At 39.9% G+C, this 27,455-nt stretch overlaps 1 protein-coding gene across 4 annotated transcripts in view; it reads right to left on the reverse strand.

The window, feature by feature from the left end:
• Positions 1-27,455, reverse strand: part of EPG5 (ectopic P-granules 5 autophagy tethering factor) — a 57,974-nt gene that overhangs the window by 30,266 nt on the left and 253 nt on the right. For 2 of the 4 annotated variants that reach the window (XM_052776088.1, XM_052776086.1), the window contains exons 2-20: positions 23,175-24,113; positions 21,118-21,361; positions 20,106-20,242; positions 19,414-19,521; positions 18,339-18,412; positions 15,824-15,932; positions 15,175-15,289; positions 14,406-14,556; positions 13,244-13,399; positions 12,728-12,885; positions 9,270-9,424; positions 8,539-8,679; positions 8,168-8,332; positions 6,819-6,941; positions 4,969-5,228; positions 3,157-3,297; positions 2,292-2,436; positions 1,244-1,441; positions 608-718 (exon numbers count right to left, since the gene is read on the reverse strand). In XM_052776088.1, the coding sequence (XP_052632048.1) occupies positions 608-718; positions 1,244-1,441; positions 2,292-2,436; positions 3,157-3,297; positions 4,969-5,228; positions 6,819-6,941; positions 8,168-8,332; positions 8,539-8,679; positions 9,270-9,424; positions 12,728-12,885; positions 13,244-13,399; positions 14,406-14,556; positions 15,175-15,289; positions 15,824-15,932; positions 18,339-18,412; positions 19,414-19,521; positions 20,106-20,242; positions 21,118-21,361; positions 23,175-24,113 (3,630 nt within the window). Of the gene's footprint in view, positions 1-607; positions 719-1,243; positions 1,442-2,291; positions 2,437-3,156; positions 3,298-4,968; positions 5,229-6,818; positions 6,942-8,167; positions 8,333-8,538; positions 8,680-9,269; positions 9,425-12,727; positions 12,886-13,243; positions 13,400-14,405; positions 14,557-15,174; positions 15,290-15,823; positions 15,933-18,338; positions 18,413-19,411; positions 19,522-20,105; positions 20,243-21,117; positions 21,362-23,174; positions 24,114-27,455 lie in introns of those variants that run through there. The other 2 variants (XM_052776087.1, XM_052776089.1) reach the window with 2 other exon arrangements.

Here is a 27,455-nt window from a genome sequence, read left to right on the forward strand (position 1 = left end):
ACTTTCCCTGTGTATTTTGTACAATCATGAGAAAGAAGGGGGAAACCAGGGACAACTGACAGAATTATCCAGAGAGTTCTGGAGAAAACAACTTACTCAAATGCAGTAAAATAAGATCTCCTCTCTCCCACCTGCACTACACATTTCATTTGGGGTACTGCAGGTTTTTTTTCTTTTTGCTTGAATAAGGAACTTGCTTAAGCAGAGAGAAAGGAACTAGTATTCAAAATATTTATCAGATAAAGACTGATTAACAGAAAAGTCAGGCTTTACGTATTTTCTGTCATTAAATATATCGAGAACAACTGAAGATTAAAAGAAATCTTAACTAATAAATCCTATTATATGGATTCTTGGACACAAATCAGACAAACTCTCTCTGTGCAAAATGTCCATGTTCCCTTTAGTGTAATAAACCCACAGTATTCTCTTAGGCTAAATTAGGATTTTATCACAAGAAAACTCACAAATACTGGGATAGGAAGAAAGAGGGAACAAGAAAAAATCTGCAAAAACCTGTGAAAGCAGAAAAAACAAGCCCCAAACCCTAGACACCTGAATATTGCTTATCCCAGGGTTGTTCATACAACACCATCATACCACTTACCTGAGAGGAATTAGCATTGCCCTCAACAAAGGAAGGTGTCACATTGCCTGCCACAATCCAGCTAACAAGCGAAGACAGCAGACCTTTGTCACAATGATAGCCCAAAGCATTCTGCATGGAAACATTAAACATTGGGGTTTTTATTGTAAGCAACCTAACAGATGATTTACAAGCTACAGACTTGTCACTTTACCTTCATCCAGGTTCCTTTCTGCCTCACGTTGCTACTTCCCAACCTTAGCTCAGCCAGTCACCACCAAAATGCCTGCTTGTACTTTATGCCTTTCTCAGTGAAAAGACTGTTACAGTGACAGTGTCTGTTTTTTCAGTGTCTATTTTTGTTCTAAATGCACTATTGAACATTTGAAATGCAAAGATCACAAACTAAAATAATATGATAGAACTTATATGAATGAACCTGTGTTCTAAATAGGTTTTAATTATTATTATGCTTAAAATATCAGGTTTCATTAATCTTGACCTACTCAGAAACAAATCACATACCCCCATTATCACTTATCATCATGACTGTTGTTGTTGCATTTCAGAAAAATATATTCATATCAAAATTAGAATGAGCAACACATGAACTGACCATTTACTCAATAGCTACACCAGTACACCACAGCTATTTACCTTGTGTTGTTGGTAAAGCAGCTTTTGTACACAGTCCTCTTGACTGTACTGAAAAGCAGCTTTACATAAGTCATCCAACAAGAAGAGTGTTGCCCGGTCCCTGTGCCACAGCTGCTGGCTGGTGAGGACCTGAACCCAGAACTCCAGTACTGCAGCCGGCCCCACTCCATTTGGCTGGTCACTTAGGAAAATGTGAGTCTGCCAAATTAAAGGGTAAAATTATTCAAGAGATCGCAGCTTCAATTAAAGCTTAAGAAATTATTGAAGAACTGTTTAAATTGCATAAGGCTGTGGGCCTATCCTTAAAATAAATAGTTTACAACAACGCTCTCCATGCCTATGTAAAAACAGCTTTGCATCTCCAACCTTCAAATTTCTGCAGATTCTGCAGCCTGGAGAGCTGCAGATTGTACCAAAAACAGACCAAAATCACCAAAACCAGACACAAAAGCCATAAGTGGGACCCCTGTGACCTGCAGGCATAATGGCACCTATTTCTGAAGTGTAACCTGCTGTTTCTGCAAAAGGACTTCCCAGAGCATGTCCGTTTCCCTTTAGTCCTTACCCCTCTCTTAGTGGACCTTGGCTCTTGACCTCCCTGCACTTCAAAAAAATACTGTTCCCTAACACAGGAACATTTTTTCATACCACAGCCATAAATTAATGGTCAAAAGCAAAGCTTTCAAACATTAATATATCTGCTGCATTCCTCAACTAACACAAGCAAGAAAGCAGGGCTGCATATTACAGTCCCTTTTTAGGCAGTTATGACCTGGTATTACAAAATGTGCTTTCCAAGAAGTCTGGAAGGCACATATTGTTGTCATGTCAAGTGTCACATGCATTGCCAGATTTAGGCAAGTTTAAGCAGAAGTATTTCAGGAAACCAAACCCAACTATTTCTGCTTGACACAGGGTACTCCGTGGCTGCACAACTGCCAGATTCAGTATCCTTTCTAACCTTCAACACTAACTCAGTCAAAAAAGCTGACCTGTTTTTCAACCTCCCCTCGATTTTTTTTTTTTTTTATTTAAATAATCTTCTTACCTGTATCATACTACTGAGCAGCTTAACATTTTCTCCATAGCTCACACTTGTCAAGTGCTGTGTTACTTTATGGGTAACCTGCTGGGTCACGCCTTGAGGGACTCCACTATCCAGATGAAGGAATAGTTGGATGTAAGATAAAAACCTAGGGATGTCAACAAATTAAATTAATTCTAAAATTTCTCCTACTGCATAATATACAGAAAACCTGCTTCTAGAGAATTTAAAACCAGCTCAACAGCACTAGTGACACCCACAGACAAGGACTCTGATTCACAACCATGCTACAGATTTAACCAAATCATAGGCACAGTATGAGCAGTTCATGGCAGACTGTAATTCAATGCAGCTCATCAGGACTGAATAAAGTTCCTGATGCACATCAGCATCCAAATCTAGCCCAGGAACCGTTTGGGAGACTGCCAGGTGGTCCAAGCCAAAAGCACCCCAGGGACCACATTACTAAAGGACCAGGACACACAGCTGAGGTCCAGCACTTGAGAACACTCCCAGTTGTTGCTCAACTTACCAGTAGTGACACAGTTAAACAGTATTGCTGCTTGTCTTTCTCATTCACCTGAATACAACAGCTACTTGTAAATACAGCTGTCTGAAGGCCCCTTCTGTGGCACAGCAGCAGCATCAGTGACGACTGTACACGTGATGTCAGTAGGACACACTTCTACAACTACTTCCTCAACCACAGTCAGTGTCAAAAAGTAACTCGGCAAACAAACCAGATGTACTTCCCCATCATCTGCGTCACATTCTCACCAGATGCAAAACCCAGAATAAAGTCTGATAAGTTAAGATTAACTTCCATTGTTCTTTATCAATAAACATATTAGGAACGTATAATGCTTACTGTTCATTCTTCAGGAGATAATACTGGCAAGAGTAAAATAAGGGTAAAATTTTATCCAGTACATGGACTACTGTTCTCAGATATCTAGACTGGATGAGTACAGCCAACAGAGGGATCCCTTCAGCACAGAACTTCTCAATGCTGTAAAAAAAACAAACAAACAAAACAAACAAACAAACAAAAAAACAAACAAAAAAAAAAAAGCGAGCAAGAAAGAAAAGGAGACAAGGTGTTGATTTTTTTTTGTGAACTGAGATGTAAAGACATTCATATACTTACACTTGATCTTTGAAATCCTAAACAGCTAAATCCACAGAGTTTTTTCTTCAGCTATAGGAGTCATTCAATTGCTGACAGATTTGGTATTTCCTGCCCTTCTGGGGGGGGTTGTGTTCTGTCCTCCAAAAATCACTGGAGATGGGGGTCTTCAGCCATCAAGCCTCAATCAATTTAAAGCTCAGTGTTCTTGCCTAACCTAACCAACCAGGCTCCCTCTCCAGGCAAAGAAAGAACCTACAGAAGGAGCTTCATATTATCCAGCTTTGACATCTCCTCAGCATGGATGATGCTCTGGACATCTTTCTTCACTACCTACAGATGGAGCTCAGAGGGTTTCCTTACAGTAGGTACTTCGATGGTTGCAGTCAGCTGAATCCTACTCTTACTGTCTAGAAAACTCACTAGCAGCAACGTATTTGGTACATTGCTCTGCATCAAGTTTTGCTAACTGAGAAGGGTTGCACATTAGGAAAAGATGTAAAACATTAATCCTATGTCTACTCTGAGATCATGAAAATGAAATATTATATTAAGTCACTAGCATACAGTACAGCGCTTTGTTTCTTAACATAACTGGCCTTGAACTTTTGCATGTGATAAATATCAGTGTTATTGTTTAGACAGGAGAAGGATGTCAAATGGTTCTTCGCAAGGCCAAAGGGGGGACAGGGGGGGAAACCAACACAGAAGTAAAGAGGTTCCTTGCTTTTGTTCCATGCTCCAAGACATGTAAACATTTCCATTCTCAAACCAGTATATCTTCACATCAGTCTCAAATTACTCCAGTGCTCTGAAGACGCACACATGTATCTATGGCATAACCTCAGCATCAAGTAATGGCTTGGGGAAGGAGAAGAAAGCCAAGACAATTTATCTTTAAAGAGTAAAGCAGTATTATATGCAGAAAACAAGTTAGTGAAAATTTTGAATAGAGTAAGAGATAATTAAAGAGATCACAGATTCAGGGAAAACAGACCTGGGAGAGATTAACCTACCCGTGGCTCTGTACCTTCATCAACTAGTACATTTGATTACGTCCAAAGCCTTACCTACAAACTAGCTGAAAGCACTGGAAAAGACTGTTGGAACACAGTCAGGGCTAGGAGGTTCAGTATCAAGGTCATAAAGCTCTCTATCATTACCAGCATAAGTGGTTTTTTTCTCTTCACTATTTTCTGAATGGTCTACTTCAGCCCTGCTAAAAAAAATTACCTGTAGAACAACCCTTTCAGTAAGTGTGGTTAAAAGTTATTCTTGTCCATAGCAATCATGCTAACCCCTCAGTTGCAATACTATTTCTAATGACTATTTTGACCCTAACACGCAGAAGGCAAAAAATAGTATTAGCAAAATAAGGGAAATGGCACGTTGTTCGAAACTACAGTCCCCAAAAGACTGCTCAGTCCCTTGCATCTGACGGCTTTTATTCTTTAAACATGCATAAAGATGTTAATAGCCCTCAGTTCACCATTAGGTAGGCTGCTCAGTCACTGGGGCCATCCGGCCAAGGCAAACACAAAAAAGCACACTTACCTGTGACCTAGCGTGGTCATTGCCAGCGCCAGATAACAGCCGATAGGGATGCTTGCTTTGACAGCCTTCAGGAGGGGGTGAAGCGTGACCAACTCTGTCATGTCAAGCACTCTGTCAGACACAGGGACTGCAGGCCAGCCGTGCTGCATGCCACGGTCATTTCTGTGAAGCTTTAACCTCAAAACCAAACCCCACGCCCACTGATTAAAGGAAGTCTCCGGTGTTTCTCCGTAACGAACAATGCTGGCTAAGTAGGAGACCTGGAACAAAGCAGCAGGAACAGGAATGAGACGAAGCACAGCCATATTACAGCACATATGGCACTAGTCTAGGACTTGGGTCAGCTTGTATGAGTTTCCTCTTCTGTCACAATACTGTGACACAAGATCAGAGCAGCAGTAGTTAGTTTTCAGACACACCACGTAGCACCACCAATTAAATTTATCCGAAATCTCTGTTTCTATGGCCTTGATTTCCACAACCCCTCTCCCCCCGCACCCATCCCTTTTGGTGAAGGCTATCAACCTATACTTGTTTGGCTAAAGTTTTCCAAACTAGATATTGGTCTCAAATTAAATTTTATTTTTACTATTTAAAAAAAAAAAAAACACACAAAAAAAACCACACACACAACCTTCAGTAATGTTTAAGACTGCTAGTGAAAGGAATACAAAAGATATATATGTACAAAAATAACATCTGTCAAAAAAAGCCTAAAACCTCGTAGCCTCTCCTTAGAAAGAACTCTGTAATGTGGACAGGCAGAGTCTCTGTGTCACGTACATGTGTCCATTATCTTAAAAACCCTGTCCAGATCAGAAGGAATTACAAATCTTTGGGAAAAACTATTATACATGCTCTGACAGACCAGTGTAAATTGCAGAGCTGGGAGTCAGTGCAGATATTTCATTCTCTCCGAGTGGGGGTACAAGAATCTAAGCATTATTTTCTCTCAAATTCCAGTTACAAGCTCATGCAAGTCAGGACAGATTCACCAATACAAGTGGCAACCAAGGCTGAAATAGGCTTAAAAAGTCATCTAGCTGGCACAAGACAACAAACCATGATTTAAGTAGTGCAGAGAAGCAAGTCAGAAAGGAGCAGAGACAATAAGGAACATTCAAAGTGGGGGAAGAAAAGACTGGGAAAAAACACAGGGCAGGAGGGGAGGAGAAAGCACTGTACAAGAAATACTGAGAAGACAAAGCACAACACAATGCTAAAAGCTCTGAATAAATAAATAGAAGCATCTTGGATTGAATATCCAAAAAAGGGATTTTTAACCTTGATCTTTCTATCCTTCCATTCCCCTTCTGTAACTTGGAGCCATACCTTCCTCAGTCACCAGTGTGCTGTAAAATCAATGTAATAAATGTTTGTAGGGTGTTCACGTAACACAGCACCGATCACTACTGAAAAGCTCCTAAAATCTTGAGTCTTTAAATAAGGTAAGACTAAGAGCTGGAGGCACAGGAAGGATGTCTCTTATGTTCACCAGTAATAGTAAGTAGCCTTTGATTAAGCAAGTACTGGCCAACTCTGCGCGAGTAAAGGATGCTTTGCAAGAACAGTTTGCAACTATCCAACTAGAGGCTGGATAATAATGCAAACCTGCAAGGGGACAAATTTTAAATTTCTATTTCTCATATAGATGTTCAACATAAGTCTAACAGTATCTTCAAATAGGTTTGTGGGTGCAAAAATACTGAGAGTTGGTATGTTGTAATGTTCTAGTACTATCAAGATAGTATAGCTTTTACAAGGAAAAAAGAAAACAAGGTCTTGGCCTGAAGTTTTTCCTATCTATCACTATCAATAATCTATTCCCTGTAATTCTGAAGAAGGAATACCTGTTTTATGCTTTCAGAGAGCAGCCCAGCATATGGTTTCTGAGAGAGATATTTCTGATATGCTTCCAGGACCATCAATGCAACTTCAGAATGGACAGCTGGATCCAGATGAAGAGCATCCTGCTAAAAACAGAATTGCACAACAACTTTGCCTCATTTAAAAGGTCTCTACAACTGTGTCATTCAGTTGCACTACAGAGAAATAAATCTTAATCTGAACAGCCAGAAAGAGATTAAGTATTGTAATACCTAGGCAAAATCTTGGCCAGTGAGAAAAATCTCAGGCCAACATTGAAGAATAATGAGCTCACACTGGGCAATACAAAGCTCGACAGCTAGATTATTTCCAGAAAAAAAAAGGACCATAATCACTTCTCGTGTGCATTTGGTGGATTTATAGAAATTAATCAAAAAATCCATAGATGGCATTTTAAATTACATAGTACAGACAGTGGAAATCTTTCCTTTAAAAACAAAACAAAACCAAAAAAAGGTATCATGGTTTTTTTGTATCAAAACACAGTAATTCCTCTTATCAATTGCCACATTAAAGAACTATTTTTTCCTGTATCAAATGGTACAGACATGACACTGTTATTGTACAGCAAAGACCTCACAGTTAGTTTTCCCTACCATTCCTTTGTTTTCATGTTTTATCAAGAAACAGGGAGAAAAAGTAAACGCAATCTTCATGTACAAGTATCAGCACAGCCAAAAGAAGAGTTCAGTATGATCAAATGCACAGATTACAATGCTAAAATGGATCACTGAACACAGGCAACAGGATTTTTTCCCCAATCTATTTCTGTTTCTCTCTGAAACAACATTCACCCTCAGTTGGTTCCTGAACTGATAGAGCTCCTGGAATAACCCATTCTACGGAATATTTTCCAACCATTTAAAGAATGCTGAGGGCTTTGAAATCTCTAATTTCAATCGTTAGTTTTCTGGCACTGTGAAAACCATACCTGGATACCAGCCTGCAAACTAGAGTCACATCCGTCTCATACACACTTCTTGGAGGATTCCTCTATTTCTGCAGCCAGAGATATCTTAATCAAGTCACTCACAAAAATTGTCCTGTCAGCTGTTTCCTCTAGAGAGAGGAAACTCCTGCTTAAATATCTCTTTTAATCTCAGCTGCAGACTACAAGAAAGCAACACAATCAAATCCGCAGGCAGAATGCTGCAAAACTACTGTGAAATTCCCATCCTATGCCATCAAGTGTACAGCCATCATATAAAAGCATGTAATTAACTGTCTTCAAATTCCGTTATAGCCCCAGGTTGAGTAATACTTTTACTCTGCAAAACTGACCAAGTTCAGACCTCCTGTTTTTAATACATACATGCTCACCGAATCCCCAGTTTAGCCCTTCCAAGATAATGCAGGCTAGTTTGTTCTCCACTGTCGTTAGACTGTAATTTAATAACCAGTCACGAATCAGTGCTATCTCAGACGAAGAAGGCTTCCACAGGTACAACGGCAGTTCTTTAAACAGATATAAAGAAACCTTTGAGGGCAGAAAAGAAAAAGGTTAATCGGTAGTCAGTATGGAACAATAATCAGCATTATGCCCTTCTATCTTAAAGAGTGATACGATCAAAAAAACATGGACGGGTCTTTAACACAATCCATTCGTACCAAGCCGTATCTTGTAACACAGTCTGGTATGGCCTCTAGTTTTAACTGCTTTAAATGATGGATATTAGCACTTACCATCCCAACTTTCTCAATGGTCTCTTTAACTCGATCCAGCAGTACTGAAATAATCTGTGTGTGGATGCTGGCAATTGCTCCCAAGAGTTCTCGACCAACTTTTGAAAATGTCTCTCTTGTGGAAAGACTAACATAAGACAGCTGAGAAGATGAGCAGAGAGAAGTTACTGGTTATGGCTGACCTTCACTGACTGCAATAAAATGTCTTCTGAAAAATACAGAACTAAATTGCTCTTGGCGATCCTGGACAAAGTTAATAAATACCAATACTAAAACTGAAACTGATTGTCCTAGAAGACAAGGAAATTATAACCTCACAATGACAAAAACAAAGTGCAAAACTAAACATAGGAACAACACAACCACAGACACACACTAAAAACAAAACAAACAAAACCCACAAAAAAACTGCTACACACCACAACAGGAAAAAACACCACACAAGGAATTTCAGAGCTACAAGTTAGATCCATGCGATAAAAATTAAGCAAAACAAAGATATTTTTGTTCATTTGTTTCATTCTGGCTTGGTCTACAGAAAAGCTGTTCTTCTCCCTGAAGAACATGCACTTCAGGGTATTTCAATTCAGTACTAGATAATAAACCTCAGAAGAAGTGCTTTCTTAGTTCCATGGTAGAATAAACTATAGAAGCCATGAACGTTTCACACCTTCCACTGTTAGGAAAAGAGCATTCATTCTTTTCCTGAATGGACCGGTAATATTACTCACCTCGTATATCTCCAGAACAATGATTTTGATAAAATCCTCATCAACATCAGCCCGTTTGGTTTGTGCCATCTGAGCAAATGTGGTGAGCAGACAAATTTCTTCTGAGCAGTTCATTGATCTGAGATACTTTTCAAAATTTTCAAGGTGCTCTGGGTCTAGAAAAGAGTCACATGCAAGCAACATGATAAAAGAACTATTATAGGACATACATCATCAATATTTATACATTTATTGACAGTCCAATCCCAGACAAGGAATCGGTGACAACAGAATTATCATCACTGGGTTAGTATTCTCTCTTCAGAAGTGGCTGGTATTGGCTGCTTTAAAATAAGGTGCAAGAAACACCATAATATGCAGTGAGTCCATATGATTCAGTAAATACGCTAGTAATTCATAATTCATAATGAAAGCTAAAAATGCTTCAAGAACAGCTGGAATTCAATTGTTAATATTATTTTAACTATGCAATGTTAACCATCCACAGGAAGAATTGCTTGAATCTTTTTGCTTTTTAAAAATGTTATCATGGTTTTGGCTGCCATTACATATTGGAGCAATTAATTCCACAGCTTAAGTCCAAATTATATGAAAGAATTCTAATTTTAATCAGCACACAGTCAAGAGAAGATTAAAACTAAGCCCATCAAGCACAGCAGAGAGGTTTTGATCAAGTTGAGAGATTGCTCATTCCACATACCATGATCTCAAGCAGCAATTAAAGTGAGGAGATCATTCTATGCCGATTACAAATAAAAATACTTCAAGCATCTAGCCCTGGGCCTAGATTATGTCCAAGAGTTACAAGGAAAGGTCGGTTTCGGTTTCTCAAACTCAATACAAGAAAATTACTGAATGCACTTGTTTGGAAAAAAATGTCTGAAAACAGAGAAGTTTTCACTGTGAAGTTGCACAGGACAGGAAGGATAAGAGATACTTTCACTTGAATTCAAGGCAGGTTTCCTCTTTAAACCCAAGAGTGAGATGTTGCCAAATGCAAATAAACATTTCATTCCTTGGGGTGGGGGACAACAGGAAGGGAAGGGTACAACAAAAACCTGAACAGGAGTTTAAAATGATTTTTATTTCTTCCAAATAACTTTATTTAAAGTCTGTGCAGCAAAACAATCACTGAAAGCTAGCATTTGAGCTGTAAAATTGTTTGGAGAGTGGTGTGCTTCCTCTGAAGCATAACATGCCAGTAAACAGTTTACAGTGATCTTACCGTACCAGTTGAATATACTGAAAAAGCACTCATTGTGGCACTCAACTACTTAATCTGCACAGGCACGTGCTCAGCAGGCTTGTGATTAAACACTTCCACTTATGTTACATTCTATTTTAAGGGCTTTCAAGAATTTTGCAACTGTACTTCAACCTGAGAAGGTCAGACTTGTACAGCCAAAACATCTCATGAACAGTGTGCTAGAGAATTGGGCAATTTAAGTAAAGAGTTTTCCATATAGTAGGACAAACTACACTCCTGATAGATACAATAGACATCTCATCCATTTATCTCCCTTTCCTAATGCTACCTTTTATCCTTATAGCAGAAGCTACAGAGCACCGTGTTTGTTGTTGTTTTGGGATTTTTTTAAGTTAACACAGAAGGACAAAAATAAAAGAAAAAAAAAAAAGACTATGCCATTGCTATATATAAAGGCATAGCAGAATTACCCACAGCATGGAGAAGGGGTTTATATCTGGTAGCTTTCATAGTCCAGAGGTTATCGTAGTAAGTGCAGCTCCACCACTGCACTCCATTTTATCATTCTCTTTCTACCTATCCCTTAAAAGCAACTATGGTCCCACCTCCATATATGCAAGCCTAAAGCTTCCATCAATTACCAAGGCTTGCTACCCCTTGTAGATTCACCACTCTTAACATTTCTCAAACTTAATCTGGGAAGGGAAATCAATAAAAATGGTTCTCTCCCAGGAGAATGTTAATGCCATGGTCTTTTAGGGTATGAATTACAGGAAATTAAGTCAGCATTATATTGGTAAGTGTCAGTCAAAAGAAGCTACTTCAGAAGATTAGATGGATTTCACTGAAAGAACCGTTGATATTCCCTGTCTAGACATTTGTGAAAAATAGTATTGTGCTGACATAACCCATCGAGGAGAATGAAGAGGATAAAAATATCCTGCGTCAGCATACCAGGGACTTTAAAACATAGAAGTTAGCTAGAAGCAAAACAAAGGCTGAACAACAAAAAAAAAAAAAAAAAAAAACACCACCACACAAAAAAACCCCACACACCAGAACACCACTGTTTGTTGCTGTCAGAGCTGCAACCCACTACATCATATTACATTCTCTTTGTTTGAGATGCAGTAAAAATTTCTTGCAAAAACAAAAATAAAGAAGTCCTACTGAAACAGTGTAACCGTTACTGTTTTGGCTGGCAAGTGCTAATCAGATCAGCACTTCATGAAGTGTACACAGCTACAGCCTTGATATCTCTCTCTCCCACTTCACATTGCCTTAAATGTTAGCTGAGCTTGCACACAGTTAAGATACTCAGTAACCTCTCAAGATCGACATTTTCTTCTGCTTCTCCATCAAAAGACTTGGTTGATGTGGTAACTGCTGTCTAGGCTACCAGCTAGCTGGAAAGTAAAACTGACAGTGATATTTGCTCTCCCTGAAGACAGCAAAGAAGCTGTGAAGTAGGGAGTTACTGCTTTGTTTACCTGTCTCCCTGTCAATCAAGTCCTGAAATATTTTCCATGAAGGCAGCAACAAAGGGGAAGTAGCATTCCAGCTGGCTTCTAAATAACTCCGCTACAGCTGAAGCCACCACAATCACTGCGGAGATGAACACAGGACCAAAGTCAAGGGGAAACAGAAAGAAAAGGCGTCATACAGGACAAGAAAAGCATCAAAAGAAGGCTTGAGATAATGGAAACATCTGTAGTTGTGGAAGATAAGCAGATCTCCTACAATGTAAGTTACTGAAGCCAAAACTAGCAAGATGGGGGAGCGGGGCGGGGGAGAAGAGGACTGGGGTATTTATAGAACTATCAACAGTAAACAGCTCACAAAAAAAAAAAAAACCACAACAAAAAAACCCACCTAAGTGATACAAAATTCTGTATTTGAGGATTTAAATCTTACTCTCTAAATACTATCGAAGGCCAAGATGGGACCTGATACGAGGATACACAAGATGTACCTACTGCATGGCACTCTTGCAGCTCTCTGAAGCAGCCAGTAGCAGTCACCATCAGAAAGAAAACTAAAAGGACAGTAGATCTGACAATGCCTGTTAAAATGAGAGTTTGGTCAAACAAGTACTGGAAGACCATGAATTGCCCAAGACACTTCTAAGGCCTCTGGACAAGTCATGGTGCTGAGGGTGTATTTAACAATGCAGCATGTGAAGAACTAAACCCGTAGCTGAGGCAGCAGTAGCTGGATCAATTAGAATTGGTTCTGAGTGTAGAAATTCTACCTTTGAGTCTTTGTTTGCAGTCAGCAGGTTGCAGAGTAGAGCAGAGCTTTTCCAGGTGCTCGCTCTCCGCACAGTGCATGACAAAGAAGAGCCTCCAAAGCATATTGCTGGATAAGGTTCCATAAGGCATCTCAGACATGAACAACCAGACTCCCAACCTGTTGGATTTGAAGAGGCAGACAGAAACAGTTTCACCCTGATAAATCCCAACATTTGAAAAGGAGACATACAGCCACATCTCTGCCATGTAACAGAATTAGGAATGTGAGGATGTGTCTTAGCGTCTCAAATTCTGAGCTAACCTCATTCTGAACTGAACAAGTCCTCAGAGCTTCTGTCAGAGGCTAGAATTCAAGACATAATTCCTCCCCATCCTGATGCTACCAATGTGCTGAAAAATCCTGCATATTGCAGTCTTGTTTAAACCATTAAGTATTTAAAGCTATTCCAAATCCCAGTTTCAACTACCTGACTCCTCCAAGACAATGCCAGTATCAACCACATGGGACCGCCTACCTTTTTGCCTTCAGAACATGTAGAACAGCTCTGAAAAACAATTCATCAAACTCCAGTTGCAATTTTTCCACGGAGTAGGGATGCGCTACTGATCCATACTGTTTATTGCCGCTAACATATTGGGCCCAGTGGTCACTCACATGACAAAGTGTCATCCTACACAGCAGAACAAACAAGTCGAAGAAGGATCATTAAGTACATCATCACCATATAAAAACGCAGACAAGTGCAACTAGATCAGAGTCTAGTCACAAGAGACATGTTCAATCCTTTGTCCTCTGGTTTCCAGAGATTTCCACATAAATAGCATTTCCCTTCCCTCTTCAGACAGGGTTAGTCTAAAATTCCTGTGTTATCCTTCCTTGGTTTTGCAAGCAAACAATGCATAATATTCTGTTATACCCAATTAGTTTGTGTATGAACTTTGGAGCCTTAAGGTAATCCTGAATGATTATGACGATGAAATGATGAAATGGCAGTACATGCAAAAAACTCATACAGGAATAATTATACCAAGAAAGTTACTGCTCTAATAACACAAAGGAAAACATGGATTTTGTTTCTGACTTAACTGTATCCCCCCCTTGAAAACACACTCATAGAAGCCATATAAAGTGACTGCTATGGATTTAAAAATAAAGAGCAACTTTTAGGTTTCAATTACATTTGCTTACTGCAACAATGACAATTTTCAAGGAGCAAATTAAAAACCCTAAAACAATTCTGGATAACAATGGAAAGAAAGCAGTAACAATGGTTATAAATAGGGGCGATTTGAGAAACTGTTTGTTGGATTTCAGTGACTTTCCAAGACAAGCCTGAGCACATCCCTGATGCAATCCAGCCTGGTATTCCACAGCTCACCCGGCTCCTTTGTACCCACAGCATTTAGATTCTGCAATACCCCACTTCAAAGGCAGCTTTAGAGTCAAGGACCCTGGAATTTCAGATTCCCAGATTGGCTAACCCTAAACTGACCAACTCTCAGAGCAAAATCTACCCAAGAACCGTTTGGATTTTTTGTTTTGGTTTGGTTGCTTTGGTTGGTGGGGTTTGGGTTTTGGTGGTTGTTTTTTGGTGTTTTCTTTTTTTGCAGCTCTGAACTTTAAACCAGACTGTATGAAAAAGATTTAATTGTATTACAGCAAAAATATTCTCTTACTTGATCAGCTGACCAATTCGCTTCACAAACTGTCGGTACCGTGCTCTGTTAAATGTTTCTAACCCCGCAGACAGAAGTTCCACTAACGAGTTTGCAAAAGCAAAAATCTTCATCATCTCCTGGGGAGTTGTTTTTTCAGGAAAATAAGCACCTAAGACCAAGACAGAAAAATACGTCTCAAAAAAAAAAAATTGTGAATTCTGGACTTAAGTAACTTCACAAGCACTCAAAACAACAATTCACTATACAGCTGGCAAACAGTTCATTGTTTGACAGCTACGTAGTGAACTGATATTTATGTTTTGTTTATGAAATGTACAATAAATACCTGTTAAGTATGAAAGTACGAATAAACTATGCAAGCTATAAGACCTCTAGCAAGCAATTACCTTCATGTACTTGTCCAGAGATTTAGCAAAATAAAGAATGAATAAATAATTGGAGAAAAATCACAGTAATGTTACAGCTAAGAGGCAAAGGGGAAAACTTAGTCCTGAAAGCACATCTGTGAGTGTAACTACTGAGCAGATCAAAACTAAGGGAAAAGGACTCTAACATTTTGCATGCTTGTATTGCTATAAGTTTTTAAGTTATCCCATACACATGGCATACACTTCCATCTCATCTATTTAGTCTGTGAGCTGTTGCACAAGTTCATTATTAGTTCACCGAGAGACTCTAACGCAGTAGCATTCTTGGCAGTTTTAGTCATTAATATAATTAGCGTAAGCAAAATGAAGAACAGCTCTTTAGCAGCTGATTTATTTACCTCCAGACTTAAATCCAAGGAACTGCTGAAAGAGTTCATGAAACGGAAACTGTGACAACAGGGCAATCAAGTCATCTTCCAAGAGCAGAATCCAGCTTGTTTCAGGATCCTCATCCTACAGACAAATACAGTCACTTTTAGTAGCTTTACAATAAAACACATGGTAAAAGGGCCTCACTACTGTACTAATTACAGTTTGCTTGTAAGAGGAAACCAAAGAAATTGCAAATGAACTCTCCTTCACACACACACACAAGCTCCTAAATTCCTCTTCTGTGTGTGTTTCTACATAAAAGCCCTCATCAGCTAGGAAACAGAACTAGAGGCAATGCTATGTTTAGTCCAACCCACCTTCTGAAGGTAAGCACCTATTCAAACGTATGTCTGCTTCCATCCTCCTTTTGCATGCAATAGCTCAAACGTTTATATTCTGTTAATACTCATTCCTGGAAGCTCCACTATCTACAGTTATATCACAGAGATAAAAGGAGAGTAAAATAGATCAAAGTTTCAAATGATGCTTTTTAACTGAACAAGTCAGCTTTTCTTCCTCCATTTCATTAAAAAAAAAAAAAAAAAAAATCAATAAAATAAGCTTGAGCAAAAGCATAAAAGGAAAAAAAGAAAAAAAAGAAGTCATTTGCTGTACCTCTTCACCTCCTTCATCTACCAGGGTCCAGTTTCCAGATTCTTTCCCAGATGAAGAGGAACTTTTCCTTTCACTTGGTTTCATATGGCACATGAAGTCTACCCGATTTCTGATTTAAAGTGAAAAAACAAGTATACAAAAAATTAGTGAATTAAAAATTCTGAATTAAGTCAGCTTTTAGTAAAGAGAAGATATTAAGAGAACAGATACAAGAACAAGAAATTAATGAGTATGTCAGAAAGCTGCCTGGCAGAAAAGGACCTGGGGGTGTCGGTCAACAGACAGCTGAGTATGAGCCAGCAGTGTGCCCAGGTGGCCAAGAAGGCCAACAGCATCCTGGCCTGTATCAGAAATAGTGTGGCCAGCAGGAGCAGAGAAGTGATTGCCCCCCTGTACCCGGCACTGGTGAGGCCGCACCTCGAGTCCTGTGTTCGGTTTTGGGCCCCTCACTACAGGACAGACCTTGAGGTGCTGGAGCGTGTCCAGAGAAGGGCAACGGAGCTGGTGAAGGGTCTGGAGCACAAGTCTTAGGAGGAGCGGCTGAGGGAACTGGGGTTGTTTAGCCTGGAGAAAAGGAGGCTGAGGGGAGACCTTATCGCTCTCTACAACTACCTGAAAGGAGGGTGTAGCGAGGGGGGTACTGGTCTCTTCTATCAAGTAACTAGTGATAGGACAAGAGGAAATGGCCTCTAGTTGCGCTAGGGGAGGTTTAGATTGGGTATTAGGAAAAATATCTTCACTGAAAGGGTTGTCAAGCATTGGAACAGGCTGCCCAGGGAAGTTGTTGAGTCACCATTCCTGGAGGTATTTAAAGGACATGTAGATGTGGTGCTTAGGGACATGGTTTAGTGGTGGGCTTGACAGTGCTAGGTTAATGATTGGACTTGATGATCTTAAAGGTCCTTTCCAATCTAAATGACCCTATGATTCTAAATGATGCTACGATAACCTGATATCCTCCAAGACTCACACCAATCTGCTGTATTCTGTAAATGATCTTCCAAGCAATTTTCTGAACAATGTAAATGGCTATCAGCCCTGTATAGCAAGCATATTTAAATATGCAAGAAATAACACTATTCTTGCCCATGTGTAAGAAAAGTCCTTTTAAAAAAAAAAAGGATATCGTATTTCAGAAGAGGTACTCTACAACAACCATTTAAGGCTATCATCTGGTGAGTCAACAACAAACAGGACAAGCACAAGCCAGCTCCACTATACAACTTTTGTAGCTGCACTAGCTGGATACCATATCAATGTTAGTAAGACTGGTCTTACTACCACAACTAAAGACCTTCCAGGAAAGAGTTGCCTCAAATCAACCCAGTTCCCGTTCCATGTAGTAGACCACCTCAAGTCTGGGATACTAGTTTTCAGGCTCTATATACTGTATAAATCCTTAGTTGTTCAGACATACCAGCAAGTTAAACAAATGTGCAGAAAGGTTATACAAAAAGTTAAAATCATAACATCCAACTTCCTTCTAACTTGAACTGTACTGCCAGAACTCTGCACACGGTGCCACAAAACTCTGGAATAATTATCAACCTCCTGATCACCTTCAACTTATACTCTGATAATACCAGTCTATTACAAATTAAATACAAGTTTTAAGACACTGATTTCACAAACCAAATTCAGAATTCAAACTTGTTCCTGACACGAAGCAACTGTAACAGACAAGTCTCAGCTCTTTTACCAGTAAGTACAGCCATTGTGGAGGCTCTGCATTCATGTATCAACAGTTGAGAGCATCACTCCAGACACCTTAAGGTAGACCTTGTTCAAAACACAAGCATCAAAATGCATTGGCAGTATGCATGCCCTGAGGATACGCTTGTTTCCCCAGGCAGCTCTAGACTGGAAATGTGAAAACAAAGCCCTTAAAAATAATAGCCTCCAATAAACAGGACTCCCACTTAACTCAGGGTCAGTATATCAAGAACACAATGACAACCCTAAATACCAGCAGTTTGATCCTTTGACATTAAAATTTGGGCAGCTGGGAGGCAAGTTATATATTTTATCTGAAGCACATAACAGTTTTCACTAATGACCGAGTTCATCAACTAGCTTCTCCAAGCACCAGGTATTCCTTCTAGATTAAAAAAAGGATGAAAAATCAGTTAAGAAGCCCAACCAGCATACACACCAACTTAGCAAACCCTTTACTCAAGGGCTTCTGTTGAGGAGACAGTATAATGAACAGGCCGTCATGCAAGGCAAGAACTCTATATTTCAAAAGTCACAGTAACAAAACATGTCAGTCTTCACAAGCTACTTGACAGCTGAAAGCAAGCTGCATCATACTGTGCACAGTAGGAGAATGTACTGCCAAGGCTGTATTTTAAGATGAATGAGTAAAAACAGTTTGAATTAAACTGTGAATGTCTGTCTTGTGCCTGCTTTTATAACTTTGCCTGCAATGAACTCTGAGTTTCACAAGCAGATCGTGTGTCATGTTTTCTACTCTTAAATAATCAGAACATATTTATAAAATCATATTCATACTTACTTGACAGGAGACATAAGCAAGGCAAGAGATTGCATGAAATGAAAGACACCTGATGGGTTATCCAAGACTTTGATCTGAAATTAAATGCAAAAATCTAAGTAAATCCAAACAAGTAAAACAAAGGGCAAATTAGTTTTAGTAGAGAAATTCGAATTCTGAGCTTTACGTTTTTCACTAGCTTTTTGTTCATACTAAAAGGTATCCATAAAAGACAGTACCCACACCCTGGAGAAAGTATTGCTATGGCAAAATACTGGGAGTTGTCCAAAATAATTACTTATAAAGGAGGAAAAAAAAAACAACACATCAAAAGCTCCACAAAAAAGGCAACTTCTCTGTTTCACACGTACTTCTGGACACCAGCAGGAATTGGGATGTTAAACACTGGGGAAGTTAGGATCCTACCATGTTAGGTTAACGGTTCGACTCGATCTTAAGGGTCTTTTTCAGCCTAAATGATTCTATTATTCTATTCTATGCTTTCATTTCATTGCTTGCCTTTCCCTTGTTAGTGTAATTGCAATCCTTTTCCTACGGCTAGATTTCCAACATCTTCCCCTCTTGGAGGGGCAAAAATGTTCTTTGCAAGAATGCCCTGGTGGCTTTGGATATCTGCACTCCCTCTGATCTATACAAAGTGAACTCTTTCCCTTGCCCTTGAAATTACCTAACTAATAAACTTTACAGTGAAACCAGTCCCATTTCAATGTGCAGGATATAAAAATCTGTTCTTCCTCACCCCTTATACATCACAGAGCTGCCTCCAATCTCACTTGAAGCAGCAGCTGTGTATGAGACAAGTCTAAATATTCTTTCTATTTCTTGGACAGCACTCCAAACCTTCTGCTGCCTGAGGCCTTCTGAGGCGAACCGCAAGTCCCTGACTCCCTTTCATGGAGTCTCTCCAGACAAGAATGAGAAGTGTGTTTCCCTGTAAACCTGCTCACAGTTGGGCTAACATGGGTAAATACATCCCCTGACAAACCCTTCACTGTTACCATGATTCCTAGGCACAAGACACTGTCCTACCCACTCCACTCCAACTTCCTGACAATAAAGAATTAAACATTCACACCTGAATGAATGGACAAGCCCATTCACTGATCCCAGCTGGACATCGAAGGATGTGGTTGAAGAGGAAGAGATGGTCACCTGGACAGCCAATTCTTTGCAACACGGACACCTAAAGGGAAGTATACTGGAATCTTGTAAACAATTTCAAGGTTCATTCCTTTATAGTCTTGCTAACTAGAGTAATACTGTTTTTTCGTTTCTCTTCCCACGCTTTCTAACAAACCTCAATTTTCAGAGCAAGTTACAGGAGAGCAATATTTAAAAGTCTGTTTGCTTGGCTTATGAGCCACAAACCATTTTCTCTGGTGTACAAACATGAATTACTTTACAACTGCATTAAAAACAAATTTATTTAGAAATCAGCAAGAATAGAAGTTTCTCAAAAATGACAAGTCTGAATAGTTTTAATTTCAAAATAAGTAAAAGCATAATAAATATTGAATATTAAGTCCACTCTGAGCAGTGCTGGCTGCTCAGGTGCCAGTCCTCATTAATGCTGCTGACCTCCGTTGACTTCATCAGCCAAGGGAATTCATTATAAAGATTCACTAACAGATTCTGTTGCTCAAGTAGAACAAACCCCCCAAAAATTGCATGTGGGACAGTAAGAGAAACAGTAACACTTTCAGAAATTACCCCCAAATTCATCCCTTGTGTTGGATCAGACAGATATATCCATGCTTACTCCCTCACCAGTCTCTGCAGCCACATGAGAAGGTCACTCTGAAACTGAGGATCTTCAATAACTCTGCGAGTGAAACTAAAAAGGACGCTGATACATTCCTTCAAGTGGCCCAAGTCTGAAGAAAGATTTTCTGATTGCTTTGAAACTGTAAATCAAAAACAGAATTAAGGAGTTTTGACAAGCAGCTCTCAGAGTAGTAGCATAAGTAGTGGTTTTGAAGCGATACAGAAAACTTGCTCTCTCTATCTATAGATACCAAGATGTTTCAACACAGTTGCTTGCTAAATCCGACAGAGAAGAACACTTATTTAGAGTACTTTATTTCATCTTATAATTTAGCACTGGACATTAATTACAAGAAGAATATTACTATGGTTACTCTCACAAAAGGCCTTCCCTCAAAACAAACTTTGTAAGAACCACCATTTACTATGCATATAAACAATCTGGGAGGTGGAGGGCAAAGGGAGGAGGACTAGGAAGGATAAACACCCGGGGCGGGAGGGGGAGGAATACTTTAGCTAAAAGATTATATTGGCACAAACCCAAGTAAGTAATATACCTAGGATGAAAATCAAAAAGATTTCTCAGTATTAGAGCTGCAAGATTTCGAATGGCCTTCCAAGAGGAAGTAAAGCAGGAAAAATATCCAGCTGGTTTTACACTTATGCATACTCAATTTGGAAAAGGGACTATATTGTATGTTGCCTTTGACAACAAAAGATTGGAGTCTGGGTGACCCACCCCACCCAGTGTTCCTCTACAGTAATCAGTGGCAGTATGTAGCTTAGAAGGTAATCCTGCATTCAGCTTCTACTCTCCAGGTGAATAAGGCAAGAGAATCGGAGTTTCTCCTGTGAGAAAAAAGTTTCCCTGATCTCTACATAAGATCAGCAGGTTTTAATATCAGAGGAGAAACACACCAGCATACAAATTCCACCACAAGACTCCAAAACTGCAGGTGAACAGGGCATTCGGCACCCTGAACAGCACGGGGAGCGGTCCAGACCAGCAACACACCTTGTTCTTGCTGCTGAAGAGCCACTGATCTCAGCAGGGACGAGCTGCTGAGCAACCTGTAGACATACGACTCCACTTGCAAGCGGGACAACACCGAAGTGTACGAGTGCAGCGCCAGCGTCTGATGCACATGCTCTGCTTTGGCTTCAAACAACTTTTTCAGTTCCCCCAGCACACTTTCATTCAGCTCCACCGTCTGGTAGCGATGGTGACCTGTCACTTTGCACTGATCTGCACAGACACCCTGAAAAGAAAGCAATTATTTTATTGAAGTGGCTTTGTCATTTTGTTGGGTCAAGCGTGTTTACAGAAATTAACCTTGACATAACCGTCCCCTCAGCATATTTCAAAGCCTTCATAAAAGGGGCCACTTAACAGGTGGAAAAGACAAACATGTCAGAATATCCTACATACGTTTTAGAGCTGCTGATTACTGAAGATTCATATCCCTTACTTCTGAAAAAATTACTCTACAAACCCTCAATAACTCAGATTTAGAAATAGACATGAAGTGACTTGCCTGTATCACTGACAGATGTGAACAAAATCAGGTCTCTCTATTCCCAGTGAGCGCAACTGCTTCTCAGTTTATAGATTTCCATAAATATTTGGGTCTGCTATTTTAAAGCTAAAATATGTACTGAAACAAGATAAATATTTTTCTAAGCTCCCAGAACTGAATATTTATAGCAATTCCCCATTGTACATTTAAAATTTTCAGAAATGAACTGTACTCTAACTTTTTTCCTCAAACTGGAATTAAAAGCTGAGGCCAGTCTTCCTCTGTCCTACCTCTAATTCTTCAGCACAAGAAAACCACAATATGTAACATTCCTGTTATTCTTCTATGCAACCAGGAAATGTGCTTCAGAGCCAGCACTTTGGAAGCTTAGCTTGAAATTATCCCTGTGTTTCCTAAATTAGTAGAAGAAGAATTTTAAATTGGCATAAAACAATTATTCTGACATACAATAAATACATAATGAATCAGGATAGAACAAAGCAAGCAGCAAGCTTAGCCAACTGTATGATGCCCAGTGGGGATGTAAGAGTGAAGCCAAAATTGCTTTCAGTGTAGAAAGCGATCAACACAAAACAGAGTCCAGTGAGGTTCAGCGTTATACCCTAATAAAAAGGAAAAGATTCAAATCTGTTCAGTGAATGTCTCTCAACATCTCAGCTCTGAGGAACTGCACAGAAGAGGCACTGCACTCACAGAAACAACAGTGAAGCCACCACATACATAGGTACTTAGCACCCTTGGACAACTTTGATGGTGTGTTGGCTATGAACAGCATCAGAGCGCCAGAACAATTTTATTCACTTCCACCGTAATGTTCAGCTCCAAAAACAAGTTACACAGAATGAGTGTGGGGAAAGATTTTTCTGATGTGTGCACCAGAGAGCTCTCCAGACCCTTCTGGTTTGCAGACAGAAATGCTACAGAGTACCATGACCACCCTGGGAGTAGCTAAAACCACAGCTACATTTATGGAGCAACTGTTACTGAAAGTGGATGGACCTCACACGTCCTTTGCTTTGAGCAACAGGGTCACCCACAAGCATGACTCAATCTCCTCTGCAGCTGCCACCTCTGAAAGCAGGACAGTCAGGAATGACGTCAATGAAAACTGTCACTACAGGCAGCAGGCCAGATGGGACATCACCGCTACAGTCATTCTGACGTCCTACTCCACCACGTATCCCCTGCATCTACCTGAAGCACTGTGGCACAAACTTCACCTAACACTACAGGCAGAACTGGCTGTACACAGCTCATTCTGACTGACTACACATGAGTCTGACTCCCAAGAGATCACTAACAGAGATCCTAGTACCCTACATTCATCAGTTTAAAAATCAAACAACAAACTGTCTTAAGTCTCAACAGAACGATACTCTGAAGTACTGGGGGTTAGTGGAGAGACAGGAAGCAAAGGCAATCATGTCTTTTAAAACAACAGAGCTTAAATACAATAAACTTGACAGCAAGTAAAATTAAGGTCTGGAATCACATCCCAATAGTTTGGGCTCAAAAGTAGCTTCAGCAACAGCACCTGCACAGTTTTCTGTTCTTCTTTAAAAGTCCATAATCTCCCCTTAACATTTTGGCAGTCTGTCATCATAGCCTGCAGCTCTGCCTCAGCCAGCAAAAGCTGCTTCCTGCAGCGCATGTAGTTCAGGAGCAGTTCATAAAATTCGTGCCTGTCCTGATGAGCAACGCTTTCAAATTCCTCTGCATAGGAGTCAACATTCTCCAACCATGAACACGGCTCAAAAATTTTCAGCTGTTCTCTGGTAAATGGCACCAGTTCTGGTTCGGTTGGGAGCTCTGGATACAACCTTTCGTTGTGTGACAGCGGTTTAACTGCTATTACAGTTGGTCTCTCATATGATAATTCAGCCGACAAGTTTGGATAAACTGGTTTCAATCCCAATCGCTGAACACGTGTTTTGGATTTCTCAGACTGCTGCAAGATACTAGGAGGAAGCTTCTCTGACGAACAGACAAGAGGATTTTTATCATCTTGCACATTTTCAGTTACTTTGTCCTGTACAAAGCCCACTACTGTCCGAGAGCCAGCAGCACTAGAATGAAATGTACTACTCGATAAATCAGAGCTTCCTGATCCGCTAGCAACCACCTCCACAGGGCTGTGAGGTTTGTCCAACTTGCTTTTTCCACTCTTCTCAACACCGCCCCTGCATTCCTCATGGGAATGATCAGCTTTGAACTCTTCTGCATCTGTGGGAGGCTCTAGAGTCACTGTCGAAGATCCTTCATTTGCTGAAGATAAATGACTCTGGGAGATGTCGCACACATCTTTTATAGTTTTTCCATCCTCTACTTCATCACTGAGACAAATTTCTGTAAATTCTCCAGGATGTTCCACTTGCACTTTACTGGCTTGAGAAGACACTTCTGCCACGGGAGGGAGGAAGACATCATCAGGCTCTTGTATGTGGGTCTCCTCACTACTTTTTTTCTTTTTTTCCTAGGGAAAAATAAAAAATTAACAGTGTCATTACCAAGTGAATCTACCCCCCTTGCATCCCCAAACCCCACCATCACCAAAAATAGGATTTATCAACATCACAACTCCAAAAGCCCCTCTTAACACATTAATTTTCATAACATTAGATGTAAAAACAAATGTACCAAACAGATCCTTGTTCTTTAGCTGCCCTTTGAAGACTGCCTATCAGTGCCTATTTTCTTGGTCATCTCTTGAACAATGCTTCAACGTTTCTACATAAAAAGCTATAAATATCACAGGACAAAATGTTTCATTAACATATAAAATAATCAAAATAACAGGACCCTGACCTCTAAAAACAGCCACTAGATTTCAACATATTGCAAAAAAAAGTTACTTTGCAATTCATCTTAAGTTTTACAGAAATATTTTAATGAATGGAAAATTCTTTTCATAAAAGTAATTTCAGAACAAAGAAAGCCTGGAATGCACCCCCTAATTACATTATAAAACTATCACAACATCTGTACATTTACTGAAATACCTATTTTCAATAGGTATTACACACTAGAGGTGTAGAAGAACTTAGCAGTGACATTAAAATTGTAAACTGATTATCCACTTTTAAATTAAGATCAGTTTGGGGGTAAATAGTTCCCATAAACCTAGTTTAAGGTATAGATTAGCCTCCTTCCCAAAGCACCGCATGGGAAATAACGTTGCACAGGAAATCAACAAGATTTTGTCAATTTGTAAATCATTTTGCCAATTTCTTGTTTTACAAATTGGCAAAGTGTTTTGCCAATTTTTAAATTGTTTGTGTGTACCTACCAGTTTATTAGGAGCGAAACTGAGAAGAGTTAGGTTACAATGCTCCAGTTTTGGATGACCCAGATAATATAAAAAAGAACACAGCTGAAATTAGGAAAAGCTCTCAATATTCCTCCATAACTGGGGAAAAGATGATAGTTTGGGAAATTTGCTGACAGTATCACATATACTTTCATTAAACATCTGACATGACTTTGCCTTATGAGAAGGCATACAAGAAAACAGCTCAAATCAAGGCCCTAACTACCTTCGACCTCAAGCCTAATTTTACCTCAAACATACGCTCACAGCTCCTTTACAAAACAGCAATACACTGGCTTTGCTTACAGATTGTGTTTTCCAGTATATTAAATCCTGTAAACACTTCTGATCATGAAACAGTTGTGACACACTCCAAGGCTAGCTAAAGCTACAGGTGAGAGGTTAAAAACAGATCAGCACAATTCTTTAAACTAGGACTTGATGTTATAATAAACATCTCCGGACAATTAACTCAAAGTCAGTCCTTTCCACAGGACACTATATCACTAGATCATATTTTTGACAGTGTACTAATCCACATACTTTACAAACGCATGCTGTTCCTTTCCTCTCTAGAATCTCAAAGTTCCCTCTTGCAGTCCTCATATAGAAGAAACTCCCTTTATCTCTCAGTAGCATTCTGTATTCCTCACAAATGCTACTGTTAGATAAAATAGTTGTTTTTAAAATTTATAAAGTGCCTTTCAGTTCTCACCTTCCAAGGCAAAAAATGCCATAATCGTTAACAGGGATTTCATCTGAGAAAGGATGAGAGAAATCGGGTTCTGAATTAACACGAAAGCAAAATCTGCTGTTCTCTCTTCCGAGGTTTAGCCTTTAAGTCAAAGATGACAGCTGCTCCTTAGCGTTGTCCCATGCCTAACCATTCTCCCCTCCTAGCATGTCGGTGAATGACACCTCGAGCTCTAAGGACACCTACCATTTCTCAGGAAACATCTCTGGAGTAACTACGTGCTACCCACCGAGATGGACACACACACAGGTTCACCTTCACCAGTTCCAGGTTCACTGGTTTTGCCACCTAACTGTGTTTGAATCAGTCTGGTGTTACTGGTGCTGGACAAGCTTAACTTTGGGGCTACTATTTTCAGAAAGCCCTGGGCTCCGTTCCACTACTTGGCAGCCCCACAGCTGAGCCAGCCTTTCTCTCAGTTCACAAGAATTTCAGCTTTTCAAAGGATTATGGCTGTTTCTGAGGCATGGGGATGGAAAAGTCCCTAATGTGACTGAGGCCCAAATTGCATCCTCAAATACCCCTGCCTATTAACAGAGCTGAGCATAGTAATAGCAACAAAAATATCAGGAATGGGTCATGTGTAACACTGAAGAATTCTGGATTCTCACACGTGACATCGCCAGTGAATTGTTTCACAGTGAATTACACCTGGAAGGGACAGCCAAACACAGCAGCCGCTGGAGTCACCATATACATCCTTAATGAACTACCAGCGTCATCTGTGACTCACTGCCTTTCTGCAGGGAACTGATTCTCTTCAGCAGCAGTCTTAAGATTTGACTGCCTTGCGCATGCTATGGGGCTGAATCAAAACAAAAACAATGACACACTTACTCTTCTGGGATTGCTTTTCCCTCCAAACTTTACTTGCCTGGAGTTCAGGAATCACAGCCGTTGACACTTAGATCTAACCCTTATTTTACAAAACAATGGTCAATTAATCCATTAATTTTGTTTTCACATGGCTTTGACAGCCATGACTTCAATGCCTTTGCTCTACGCGGTGCAGTTTACAACATAAAAGAGGTTAAGGAATTAAGGGAAATGTTTCTATTTAGACTCAACTCTGAGGCGAGATATTTTGGTTCGGATCATTTCCACAAACTACTGAAATTCCGCATAGCACAGCTGCAAGGAAAATAAAGCCTTCAGAAAGCTGTCAGTACTAACATCATGAAGGAGGAACATACTCACAACAGGATTAAAACCTAGGAAGAGTGATGCTTAACGGCTGCAGCACCAACAAACAAAGAACAAACACTGCCGTCTGCTATACATGGCCTCATGTTTTGAGCATTTCAAAGTCAAACCCTTCCGTATGAGATGTAGCAAGACCACCATCCCATATTGTACTAAAACACTGCTAAAGGCCAATAGGCTTTACTGCTCTACAGCTTCACCACTGATGCAGCTCCAGCTGCCTCGCTGCGCACAGCTATACGCTATAAGACTAAAAACCTTGTTTACACCCTTTTACAGCACAGGAACTATCACACCCTTCACCTGGCAGCCAGCTAGGTCTTCTTACGTCGCTTCAGGAAAGCGCAGACGTTCAGAATTCTTTTTAGAAAAGCGTGCCCACCCCCGCCCCCAGACCTAACAGCTTCCAGCAGAAGAAGACGAAGAAACACGGACATAAACACCGCCCGGAGCAGCCACCCTTCCCGCCGCTTTAAAACAAAACCAAAACCAAACAAGGAAAAAAAAAAAAAAACAAACGAAAAAGAGTAACACAAATAGGAGCCTGACCC

Source organism: Harpia harpyja, chromosome Z, assembly GCF_026419915.1.
Source record: "Harpia harpyja isolate bHarHar1 chromosome Z, bHarHar1 primary haplotype, whole genome shotgun sequence".
NCBI classification, from domain to species: Eukaryota; Metazoa; Chordata; class Aves; order Accipitriformes; family Accipitridae; genus Harpia; species Harpia harpyja.